General features: G+C 38.1%; 1 protein-coding gene across 2 annotated transcripts in view; it reads right to left on the bottom strand.

Annotated features, from left to right (window-relative positions):
- Window positions 1–4,750: 4,750 nt before the first annotated feature.
- gli2a (GLI family zinc finger 2a) overlaps window positions 4,751–13,286 on the bottom strand; it is a 64,455-nt gene continuing 55,919 nt past the window's right edge. For both annotated transcript variants that reach the window (XM_056755632.1, XM_056755633.1), the window contains exons 10-14: window positions 11,566–11,715; window positions 9,968–10,132; window positions 9,557–9,838; window positions 8,458–8,794; window positions 4,751–8,373 (exon numbers count right to left, since the gene is read on the bottom strand). In XM_056755632.1, coding sequence (XP_056611610.1) covers window positions 6,218–8,373; window positions 8,458–8,794; window positions 9,557–9,838; window positions 9,968–10,132; window positions 11,566–11,715 — 3,090 coding nt within the window. In that variant the 3' untranslated portion in view covers window positions 4,751–6,217. The remainder of the gene's footprint in view (window positions 8,374–8,457; window positions 8,795–9,556; window positions 9,839–9,967; window positions 10,133–11,565; window positions 11,716–13,286) is intronic.

Here is a 13,286-nt window from a genome sequence, read left to right as displayed (position 1 = left end):
TGCTCCTCCACGCACGCGCAATGGCGCCCCCTGCTGTTTCTACTACAGGAATGCAGACGAATACCGTAAATAGTCATGTTGTAAGTAAAAATAGACAATAAACAGACCATAACGTTACTCAAATTTAAGTCACTCAAAATGCATATATATGGACACTTTCAAATGTGGGACTTTATAAATGAGATCAGATAGTTTTGAGAACATAAATATTTCAGATCAGCCTCATAAAAGATCATTTCTTAAAACCATCACGAATTGTTTCTGACTGAATACTCCTCGATCTAATTTAAACATAAGGATTTAAGAATAATGCTACAGATTGTTTTTGATCTTTGTTGTTTTTTATTTCTCGCTTTTCTGTCTTTAATCTCGAGTCTGTCCTCAGAGTTGCAACTGCGTCTTTTTAATCTTTACATTCAAACAACTGGTTGAGATCTTGAGACTGCAATGGCCATCGAATATTATGTAATCTTTTTTATCTGTTATGTATGAAGGTTCAATTAATAACAACGTGCAACTGGTACAACAGAAATCTGAGCGGAATAACACGTAGAAATATTGGTTGCGCTTTTCAGTTATCCAATAGATGGCGCTGTCACATACATTTTAGCACTTCTCATGAATTTGGGTGATCACTTTTTAACATATTTTATTTATCTATTCTGCATGGGTCACTCTCTCATATGTAGCTTTTAAATTACGTAAACACGGATTCCTTAGGCTGTGGCTGTCAATGTTATTTTGTAAGTATTGAACCTTAAATATGCGTTTCAAACGTTTGGTCCCCTCCTGTGGAAGACCCAATTTACATTAGAGCAAACCAAACAAACAAGATATTTTAAAACATGTGAAAAGTCACTTAAACATATCACCACCACCATATTGGCATATGAGGTTATATTTTAAAATCTATAAAAAATATGATAATGCAGATGAATAAAACAAAGGATCCAAACCCACGTATAACAATACAGACCCAGCAAACAAACAGTTCTTTAAATCTAGTGTCCTGCCCAGTGAACCCACCCATTCACATTACTTTTTATAATAAAACCATTTCCGACCTTTTAAAGGAATCATATGCAAGACACCAATGACTTTATTCTAGACATCATAATTAAACTTCAGAGGTACCAATAAACAAATAGGTTTTCTACGAACAATTTAAAAGTTAGACACAAAATATATAATAAAACGATCCCCATATATGCAACGTCCTAATACAAACAGTTATGTGTGAGCCCTGTACTACATGACAATTAAACAATTTGATTAAAACAACCTTAAGAAACTTAGGCTACAACACAAGTCGGCTGATGCCTTCTTCAGTGTGTTTAGTCATTTAGTAACCGCATCCACAAATGATGTCATCATTGTCCACACCTGTGTGTCCCAGTTGTATATTAACAATATAATTCGATAATGACTTACATTTCTTTTATTAATACTTTAATTAATCACCAGACCAGACTTTATTAATCACTACATATCACCAACACATAATTAACACCATCACACATCCCAAAAAAATCTACATATAACAAATGAACAACAATGACAAAGAGGAAGAAAAAAGTTATAACAAAAAAATATAAATACAACTATGCCACAACATAAGTAGGCCTATAAAGCAGTGAGGAAAAACAAACAATTATTTCCCAATTATGTGTTACAGTTAAATATATTATATGAAAGGTTCGTCGATTTAAAACATCGAAATTGCATCGTCATAAATAATCGATACACTTCACATTATTCTTTACATCATCAAATATCATCAAAGAAGAACCGTTGAAGATTGTGAGGGGTATTTCCTCAATTCTACCACTAGAGTGCATCATTCGATCCGTCTCCTTTAATCACAGCAGATCCATAAGGGTAGGCATACACAAATCTATTGATATTTTCAGTAAACAAACTCATTCTAACATCACAAAATGTGAAAAGAGAATCACCAACAATGTAGATAAAACTAGCAAATGATCCAACATTGCAAACATCTTTTTATGCTTTAGTATGAGAACATGTGATGTAAGATTCACTCAATAATTTCTTGTTTCTGTACGTAAATAGATTGAGTAAAACTTTCTCAACGTTAACCCAAATAATGGTCGAAGTAGAAATATTTAGTAGAATTTTTTCTTCACCGTATATGAATTTGGGATACAAAAGGCTTTTCCTTTCTCTAATTCCTCAGATTTGTTTAAACTTCTCTTGGATCCCGTTTAAAGAAAGACCCTCATTTCTATTACCCCGTGCTTGTTTTTCAAAGCTCTTCCCCTCTTCACTGACTCCAGACAAGAGAAGCTTTTGCCCCCCAGAGATCCTGTTCAAATACAGCAAGTAAAAAATTGAGAGAAAGAAAACCCAATAAATGACTTCCAAGATCCCAGAACACTAATGAACACACTTTCTCTTGTCAGTCGTGGATTAAGTCCAGGAGTGAGGAAGAGTTGGCTGTGGACTGATAGATATCAGATGGACTAGGTTAATAGCCATCTGGAACGCTGAGTGGAATCTGACAATCAGGAGATATGAAATTAAATGATCTTTTTGGCAGCTATAAATGTTAACATTACAGTAAAGGATAGTTCACCCATAAAATAAAATTCTTTAATCATATACTCTCAAGTTGTTCCAAACCTGTTAAATTACTTTGTTCTGCGGAACACAAAGGAAGATATTTGGAAGAATGTCAGTAACCAAACAGATCTCATCTACCGTTCACTGCCGTAGTGGGGAAAATAAATACTATGGGAGTCAATGGGGGAGGAGATCTGTTTGGTTACATCAAAATATCTTCCTTTGTGTTTAGAAAAAAATTAAACAGTTTGGAACAATCTGAGGGAGTAAATGATTACAGAAATTTATTTTTTGGGTGAACTATCCCATTACTCATAAAAGCAATGCATTCTCTGTAAAAAAAAAAAGATTGTATCACAGGTCTTTTTCAACATTTTTTAACCATTTTTGAATTTAGCTGCAGCGCAAGCACACACATATATATATATATATATATATATATATATATATATAATATATATTAAAAAAATGATTATACATGAGACAGCCACTCTCTGTACTAGAACAAGATACAGGCTACTGCACTGTTTCTGAAATACCTGTATTGTGTAGCATGTTGAAAAACAAGAGTTGTTTTGTTTCTTTTTCGCTATTTTTTCTGAACTGCTTCCTGTTTCCTGTCTCGGGTATTTTTGGGAATATGATACCTGTGAGATGCAGGTTGACCTTTACTCAGTCAAACTAAATCTGTTAGGACACTAGTGTATATCTGAGAACAACTTACCTCACACATTCAGTTAAATCACCATGGGACTAAGAACAGTTTACATAAGAAATGAATATTGAAATTTATTAATAAATGAATTGAATATTGAATTGAAAGTATTTTTATTAAATTCAACGTATTTAAAACCTCATATCTCGCTAGATCTGTGTCTCATTTAAAGAGTGTGAGAGATTTATTGATCCAACAGAACTTTGTGATTTTGTTTACGTTACCTTACTAGAAACTAATTTACAAGTATGTATTTAAAAAGTCCTCAAAATACCATTTAAAAATAATAACTTTTATGCTAACTCTTAGTATTGAAAATAGATCTCCCTTGCCTGGATCTTAAAGTTACAGATCAAAGTTAGGGTTCTCATTGTGCTTTTCAGCATAGTCACAATGTCGCCATTCATGCGTGGATGTCTTTTAAAGTGAAAAGCCTCTCATAACCCAAAGCATGTTGGGTAAAGAGAGGAGGATGCACCCTGACCTCGACCGAATCGCTTTCATCCAAAGCATGTTACTCGTAATCATCCTTTGATGGAAAGTCTTACGTTCTCAAAGAAATACTGTCTGGAGTAAAGTCATATAATGTGATGATCTGTGACAGGTCATAGGTCAAACTGCGACTTTAATAAATTAAAGCAGCATCAAAGCTTCTGGATTTTATGATGTGATACAGTTGTCATACAGATAGAACTTTCTTAAATGTTTGACAGTAAAATTATTTATGTTCACAGCAATAATAAAACTAATAATTTTGTGATTACATTTAGTTAAATATGCCGTGAAACATCATATGTACATACTACTTGGGTCAATTTTCATGGTATAGGATATTATTCCCAGCACCATCGCTGGTAACATCAGAATGGTGTCTCATCAGCTGCTAGTCAACTTCACTTTCATGCTTTCCTCTTGTTCTTTGCACTTCTGAGATTTACCCCGGAGCTATTTTCCCTCCATCATTTCTCTAAGAGAATAAAGAATTAAAAGGCAAGAGAAATCATTTGGATGTGGATCAAATGAATGCTCAACTAAATTTGCTGCAAGACTGGAATCGAATCATTTGCTCCCTTTACACATCAGTTAATCCCTCGATGCTCTCCTTCAAACTGCTTTACGCGGTCCCGGCGGTAATTCTCAAAGGCGATTCAGTCATTGTTAACCACTAGTAACTTACTTTAGAAAGACCTCAATATGCATGAGTTTTGATCATTTTCAAGGCAGACTTTGGTCATAAGAATGGCACTTAATGTGCTTTTGAATACAAATGTAGTCTACAAATAATAAATGCCATCACAAAATTTGGGCAGTTACTACTTAGCATCTTTTGATAAAGAAGTGGAATGTATTTTATCCCATGGCTATTTTCCCATACATTGTAAATGATCAGAGGTCTATTGAACATCTGACAAACATTGTTATGATATTTTTAAATAATAAAACAACTTTTTTCAAAAGGATGTGCTTTAATGTGCCCTACAGAAAGCAAACCAAGGACAACACAAGCACAGCATTAAAACAGAATCAAGATGCTGTATTAAAATGTACAAAAGCTACACATATGCAGAGTTTTGCAAACGGCACCATAAAAATCCAAACCCCTCCTCTCGCTCCAAACATTCAGACCTTCAGAGAACGTTATCACTCCGTCCTTGGTGAGAATGTCTTGTAATGCTGGTAAATCAAAGGCAGAAGTCATTTTAGTATGCGCCTGTGCTTTATCACAAGCTTGAGGGTGATGAACCAGTTAATTGGGTTGTGATGTCCGCTGAGAGCACACAGTGTACTTGCATATTCCTTTAAAGATATCTCCAAGGGATGTGAGGGTTGACAGGCCTCTTCAGAGTCAAGCTCACAGATGTAATGTCCTTCACCATCACATGGCCAGAATTACAGAGATCGGTAACTACTGAGTTGTTTTGAATCTGGTGATATGGATGAAATTGACCATCACTCCTTGGAATGAGGCAGATTTTTTCCAACAGTTTCTTTTATATTTCGCTCTGGAGCAAGCAAAGAGGGCATCAGAGCGTTGTACACGTCATGAACAAAGCTTAAGCAGTTAATATGCATTACACATAATTTAAAGCATGAAAGATAGAGGATAACTATTAACAAAACTGAAAGAATGCAGTAGAAATATTCATAACTGTATTAGTATGTCTATATAGCAGATTACATAGCACTATATGAGTTTAAAACGTATGTTCTTGTTGCAGAGGCACTTAGTGAAATTCAGTGCACTGTTGAGAGAGACAGATTTACACTTGTAGTAGCCTAATAACACTTAACCTGATGTACACGTTTATGTCATACAAACAAACTTACAACATATGGCTTTGTCACATAGACACATCATCTGGAGGTCTTTGCCATACAGGTACAATCTAGTTGCATACACAAACATAATGTTGGGTTATTTCAACCCCAGTGTTGGGTCAAAAATGGATAAACCTAACTGTTGGGTTGTAAATTAACCTTTGCTGGCTTGTTTCGACTCAAATGTTGGGGTGTTTTAACCCATTGTTGGGTCAAATATACTTTGTATATACAAGTAAGATTACTTGAGTATATAAGTATGATATTATATATATTTGTTTATATAACTTTAACCCAACAATTGGGTTGGTCTATTCTCGACCCAACAATGGGTTGAAATAACCCAACATTTTTTTCCTTTTTGGATTTCCATACAAACCTTGACAATGTTCTACAGAAAAACATTTTGATAAAAAGTTTCACTGTTGTATTATAATGTATATCAGTGCCTTTGCTCATGAAACAAAAATGCATAACTTCTTCCCATTTGAGTAATGTCTTCAACCTGTTAATGCTTTGTGTTTGTTCAATGTCTTTACATTTCAAGAACAGCATATGAAAAAATTCACCCCTCATTTTTTTCAGGGTTTTATCAAATTCTCAAGCCATCATGTTTAAGAACTTGCTTTCCTCTGCAAGGGCAGTTAACATCGAGCTCATGTCCCCAATGGCCATGTTGCCGATACCTGCTGGTATTGATGCTAACGTAACAGAGTTACGTGGGGTGGTGAGCCGTGAGGAATTCTGCGAGAAACTCTGCAGAAGGCCGGGGCTTAATGTGCCGGACATTAGGCTTGAATGATCACCGTCATCCAAAATGGCATCGAAGTCTATCAAAGGGTGCTCAAGTGTCTGAGAAGAGTCTACCGTGCTGGTGACCTGGTTAACCCCAGGAGATGCCATAGTAGAGGCTGAAGCAACAGGGGGTTGGTTTGTGCACGGTGACAGGGGTGAATTGTAATCCGCATTGGTGTCCAACATACGGATCTCTCCTGAATAGTACATTGTGCTGCCGCCACCGTTGTTATGTTGACCTATGTCTCCAGGTCTCTTTGGGCTTGCTTCTGAAGTGTCAAATCCAGGGTTGATGTTGGATAGAGAACAACCATTTTGCATCATACCTGAGTGTTGCCTAATCAAAGGCTTGGGCCCAGATGGAGGTCTAGGCTGCATCAGCCCTCGGCTTACATTTTGAGATTGAGGGACGTAATTTTGCTGGTTGACATTCACATGTGTCATATTTGATCTGCAAGTTTGCGTTTCTTGTGCTCTCCCATTGGACATGCCCATTCCATTGCATGTTGAAGAATAACTGATGTCTTGCCTATGTCCCAGTTGAGGGTTAATTTGCTCGTTGAGATTCGGACATGGATTGGTAACAGACTGTCGATACTGCTGGACTGAATTCATCCTCTGGGTGGTCCTTTGCGGATAAGCCTGGTGCAGGTTAGCCAGATTCTGGCTCATTGGCACGACCTGTTGGTTGTTGCCAAATCCTTGGTAAGTGCCAATGTTTTGTTTCTGCTGCACCACTGTCAAGTTTCCTCGAAGTTTCTGCTGCACCACTGTCAAGTTCCCTCGAAGTTGTTGCTGTTTAGGAAGCCTTGAAGTTGTATCTGTTGAACCAGAACTGACCTCGTTCCATTGGACAGGCATGTTGTTTTTGTTCATGCATTGTGGGTCCGCCATATGCTCCGAGCCTGAGCAAAGAGGTGTCGTTTGCGCTCCATGACTTGCACCATTTGCCATGGCCATTCGCCGTTGCCCATAAAACTGCTGTTGTTGTTGGGTGGCCACATTACCATGGAAGTCCAGCGCATGACCACCGTTGACAGCAATTCCAGTGTCCAGATTTGAGTTTCCATTCTGCATATGGAGATACTGTACCATATCATCTGGAAGCACCATATCATCCTCTGGCTGATCAACTCCATCGTTGGCCATATTCTCCATCAAAATATTCTCAGAGATACTGGGTGGCCTTTGGATGAAGGAATGACGGTGCAAGCTGCCATCAGACCAAGTGTTGTTCTGCAAGTTGAAAGCTCGACGATCTACCGCAGCAAGACGTGACGAGTTCATGTTGCTGATACTGTTGAACCTCTGAACTCTCGGCAAGGAGAGGGGGTCTAGAGTCGTACGCCGAACGGGATCGCTTGCTCGCCGTGGAAGATTGCCTGGAGCTCCGTGAGGCATCATGCCGAGAGCGCCGTAGCTTGTGTCGCTGCAGCGTCTGGAGTTCGCTACCGAGGAAGTGTGGTGAAAATATGCTGAACTGTCCTGCGAGTCGTTGTACAAGGCCATTCTAGTTTTAAGACTCATTCGATCCATGTTGGGAAGAGGTGTGGGTGGAGCACCTCCTGTGGCTGCGGCGTATTTTGCCTTGAGACGGTAGTGTTGAGCTGGAGTAAGACTTAGCATACTTGGTAGCCCACCTGCCCCACCAAACTGGCTGGCTTCACTCGAACGTCGCGACATATCCGTGGAGATGGGGTCGTATGAGTCTGCTGAGCTGATGTTGTTGTTGCGAACTCCGAATTGTGAAGCTTCGCTAGAGCGACGGCTGGAGTAGCACGGCGAGATACCGGAGGACCGACGACTAAGCGTGTACGCTGAGCTCATTGTGCTGGTGGAGCTGTCTCTGCGCTCCTGCAGCTGACTTAGCATCGTCATCTCACAAGAAGATAAGTCTCCTAAACGCTGGTTTGGAGGACCAGGCATCGAAATAACCATATTTGGAGTATCCATCAGCGAGTCTAGAAAACATTGACATGAATATTACTAAACAGAACTTTAATCTTTTCTAAAGTAACTTATTACCAACATTTAGCATTACTTACCGATAGATGGTATTGGAGGCAGCTTGGTATTTCGGACTTGGGGTGTTGTATTCGCCCACTGGCAGGAGTCTCTTACAGATTTTAGCTTTTCTTTCTTGATGTGCTCGAGATGTAAAAGGCCTCCCCTGTTTTTACGCAGCTGAAGACCAACTCCTGCAGTAGTGCCAGGCGAACCGGTGGAATCTACTATAGGGGAGTCATCTAAAGCACTCAGGTCCCCCAAACTGCCTCCACTGTGCATGGCCATCTCTACTCCACTGTCATTGTTGGTGGCACTGCCAAGTGGTGACGGCTCACTGCTACATGACGACTGACCACCAGGGCTGGACTGATACATCTACAGAGGAACAGTAATAAAGCGAAACGGTGAAGTTAATGGGGGTCAAAGTTGCTTAGTTACCAACATTCTTTAAAATATCCTCTGTTGTGTTGTGTAAAAAAACTTAAGGCACAAAGGTTTGGAATGACATAACAGTAAGTAAATATTTAAATAATTAAAATTTTGGGGTGAACTATCCCTTTAAAGGTGTATTAATGTCCAATGAACACAGAGAAAGATATTTGGAAGAATGTTAAGGAACTTTCAGTTCTGGGACCTTAGGCACTACCATAGATATTTTGAAGAATTTAGGAAAACAAGAGTTCTCGGGAACTTTTGACTACCATTTAATTCTTCCTACTATTATAATCAATGATGTCCTGTAACTGAAAATGACTAACATTTTTCCGAATATCTCATTTTATACAGGTCCGAAATAACATGAGAAAATTTTTGGGATGAACTATCCCTTCAATGTTAAGTTGATCAGGTGGTTGGACAAAAGAAATGTCTATACAGTAAATACAAGTTAAAGCAACCTTTTTTAAAGAGATTTGAATGGTTCAACCAAACAAAACATAGACGAAAAGACAACGTTGCTGTAACGCTCACCTTAGAACAGTCTGTCCATTATTTTCAAAGTGAAGCATTAAAGGGTCAACCAGAGAAATGTTATGTTTGTAAGTTAGTCAAGAGTTAGTACATATCTTAAGGCATATCAGTTAGTAGCATTAGTATTAAATCCAATAATGTACATAAACGCTGTACTTGTTTTCCTACCACTGTGTTTTCCGTCTTGATGGATTTGATATGGTGACAGTCATCCACGCCTCTGGTGGTGATGCTGGCCTCCACTGCCCCTTCTGTTCTTCCTCTAGAATGTTTTGTGCTGGCCTCACTTTCTTCATTGCCCTTAGGAGGGTGAGGTTTAGGCGGTGCGTCCCCACGCTGCTTCTTAGTGACATGTGCATCTGGACCATGAACCGTCTTCACATGCTTTCTGAGCGAGCTGGGGTCTGTGTAGCGTTTTGTGCAACCCGGGATCTTGCAAACATATGGCTTCTACAAAAGAGTGACGGAAAGCTTTCAGAATTCAGTCAAATCTGATTTAAATCAAATATCGTGCTGTTTTTCTTTATGAGATGGGATGGAAAAAGCGCACATAATGAAATGCATGTTCAAAGTTCAAACCTCATTTGAATGCGTTCGGTTCTGGTGCTTGGCCCGGTCTGAGGCATTGGAAAACGCCTTGTTGCAACCCTCGTGGTCGCACACGTAAGGTTTTTCCCCCGTGTGGGACCTCAAGTGAGTTTTGAGGTTTTCCAGTCGGGAGTAAGCCTTTGAGCAACCTTCAAACTACGGAGAGAAAGTGGGAGAGACATGAGCAATTACATCAGCGTTTATTAATCTGAACTTCAAATTAAACTTTAAGGGTGAGTAACACGAAACCTGTCAGGAACATGGCCAGGTCATATGTCAAAGTGAAATGGAAGAAAACATTTATTTATTCAAAAAATCTGCTTTCGATTTATTCATTTTTGATTTTTTGCAAAAAAAAATCTGAATTGACAGTGTTATGCGAAACACTAAGTATGAACACACTACAGTACACTATATGCAATGTATCTTAAATTTATATATTTCTTTAAAAAAATCTTTGTTACAGGAAGTTATGATAAAAATATAAAAATATGACACCTATTTTAGATGTAAATAAAGGTAATGTGTCTGGAACTCCTGACTCCATAGTACTTTTTTAAACCTGTTTTTCTTTCAAAAGAAGATATTTCGAAGGATGTTGGAAACCAAACAACACTGGCCAATGATGGTACCCACTGTTCATACAATAGAAGTGTATGGGTACCGCTGTTTTTCGGTGACCAACATTCTTCATAATATATTTCATACAGGTTGAAATGACAGGAGGGTGAATAAATGATGAGAGAATTTTCATTTTTGAGTGAACTATCACTTGAGGCTATTCTCTCCTCAGACATCAAATATGTCTCCATTTTGTCACGTATTTTACTAAAGTTCTACTTTTTAAAACGACTTCAAGCCACCAAAATAGACTTTGAAGTTGCAAACCCAAACCAGCAGACACTCGTGTTCTTCTAGCTCACAATTTTTTACTCAAATGAACACCATAGTTAAAAAATATACCCTGTTTAGAATCAGGTGTTCAGTTAAATTAGGAAACAAAGTTATTCCTGGAGGACTACAGCTTGTTCCACTTCTGGTGGGGCCAAAATTAGATGTGTGTATTCCTGTCAGCAAACACGTGTGTCTTTAAGACCTTTTGAAATCAGAACTGGACTTTTGTGACTATTAGTCCATGTCTGTGGGCTATTAAATGGTTTACAGAAAATATCTGCACACATGTAATGTTTTCTTTTTTAATTTGTCTTAAAAGAGTAGTTCACCTTCAAAATGAAATTTCTTCCATCATTTACTCACCCTCTTATCATTTTAAACCTGTATGACTTTCTTTCTTCCACAGAACACAAAAGGTTTCAAGAATGTTGTTGACGGCCCCCCATTCACTTGCGTTGGTTACAATAGAAGTGAATGGGGGTGCTGTGCTGTTCAGTTACCAACATTTTTCAAAATATCTTCTTTTGTGTTCTGCAGCAGACAGAAATTCATACAGGTTGGAAATGACAAGAGGGTGTGATAATAAAGACAGAATGTTATTTTTGAAAGTGAACTACTCTTTAAGTACAGCAAGGTAAGATAAAACATTTATATAATGTAAGAACAAAGTCTAATGTTAGTGGTGCGCTGCATACCGTGCATTTATGAGGCTTCTCCCCGGTGTGACGTCGCATGTGTACCACAAGCATGTACTGGGCCTTGAAAGGCTTCTGTTCTCGCGAGCACTCGTTCCAGCGACAGACAAACTCTTTCTTCTCTCCGTGGATGTGGTCATTGTTGATATGCTGCAATTAGCAAGAAGCAAAAACAAATTTAACCTTCATTTTTGAAGTATACATTGCTGAAATAATAAGCGTGGCAGCGACGCCAGCTTTCTTTTAAAAGCACCTTACATAACCCCGTGTGAAGTCCTACAGGGACGGATCACAAGAAATAAAAACCAAACACCATGCCATTACTTTGTTTCTCAAGGTATGTAATTTAGTTTCCAGCGAGAACAGACTATAGCCTTGAGACGAAATAGGCTGTGTAGGGAGGAAGTCCAAGCCCTCAATGTTACTCTGGTCTCTAAACATCACTTTGTTTCCACATGTTCTCGCAGCTTCTTTCTTGCGTTTCCTGGCAGTAATTACACCTTATTCGCTTAGTCTCGCTTTCAAATATTTTATACTATTTCTAAGAAATACAATTAATAAGGGCAAACAGCTTTGTAATCTCAAGCTTTGTAATCAACTGTTCATTTGCTAGGGCGAAGTCACAATGACAGACTAACCAAATGGTTGACCAGTGAGATATGTCTTTTTATAGATACGTTAAGTGCCAGTGTTTTTATTAGCATGATGCATACAAACAAAATGTTTTGTTTTATTAACATCCTCCGACAAGAATTTCATTTTTTACGAGGTTGGTCAAGATAAAACATCTCGAAACCTTTGCGTTCTGTTACATTATGTTGTACTCCAACTTAAATAGTTCACCCAAAAATGAGAATTCTCCCATGGATTACTAGCTCTCTATTTGTTCCAAATCTGTATACATTTCTTTGTTTGATGGAACACAAAGGAAAATATTTGGGCGAATTCTTACAACCAAACAGTTCTTGGACCCCATTGACTATTGCAGGAAAAATTACAATGGTACACTCTTAAAATGAAATGTGCTTCGCGATGCCATAGATGAACCTTTCTAGTCTAAATTGTTCAATAAAAAAACATCAACACCCAAAGAATCTGTTTCACAAAAGGTTCTCTGTGGCGAAAAAGATCTTCAGATCATAAAAAGGTCAGAAAGAGATGGTTCTTTGAAGAACTTTTGACTAAATGGTTCTTTGTGGAACCAAAAATGGTTCTTCTAAGGCATCGCTTTGAAGAATCTTTTAAGCACCTTTATTTTTAAGAGTGTAGTCAAAAGTCCCCAATTATTGCTTCCTGAACTCTCTGTAAGTCGCTTTGGATAAGAGCGTCTGCTAAATTACTAAATGTAAATGTAACGGTTCGCTGTTCTACTTTCTTCAAAATATCTACTGTGGTAGTCAATGGGGTCCAAGATCTGTTTGGTGACCAGCATTCTTCCAAATATCTTTCTCTGTGTTCATCAGAACAACGAAATTTACACAGATTTGGAACAAATGATGGAGTAAATGATGACAGAGTTTTTTGGGGGGGGTGAACTATCCTTGATTTGTTCTGAAAATAAGTTTGATGCAAATTCCCCTTTAAAAATTCACCCAAAAACTGTGTATTTATACAAATCTTTTATCAGACAAAATAGTTTATTTAAGAATAAAATTGCTGACAAATAAAATCCTGTTTCTTGGTGCCTTAATCCTAACCTAGTATGCATTCTTGAAAATAAA

Source organism: Triplophysa dalaica, chromosome 8 (genome assembly GCF_015846415.1).
Source record: "Triplophysa dalaica isolate WHDGS20190420 chromosome 8, ASM1584641v1, whole genome shotgun sequence".
Lineage (NCBI taxonomy): Eukaryota > Metazoa > Chordata > Actinopteri > Cypriniformes > Nemacheilidae > Triplophysa > Triplophysa dalaica.
Note: the sequence above shows the minus strand (reverse complement) of the source record. Positions and strands in the feature narration are given on the sequence as shown.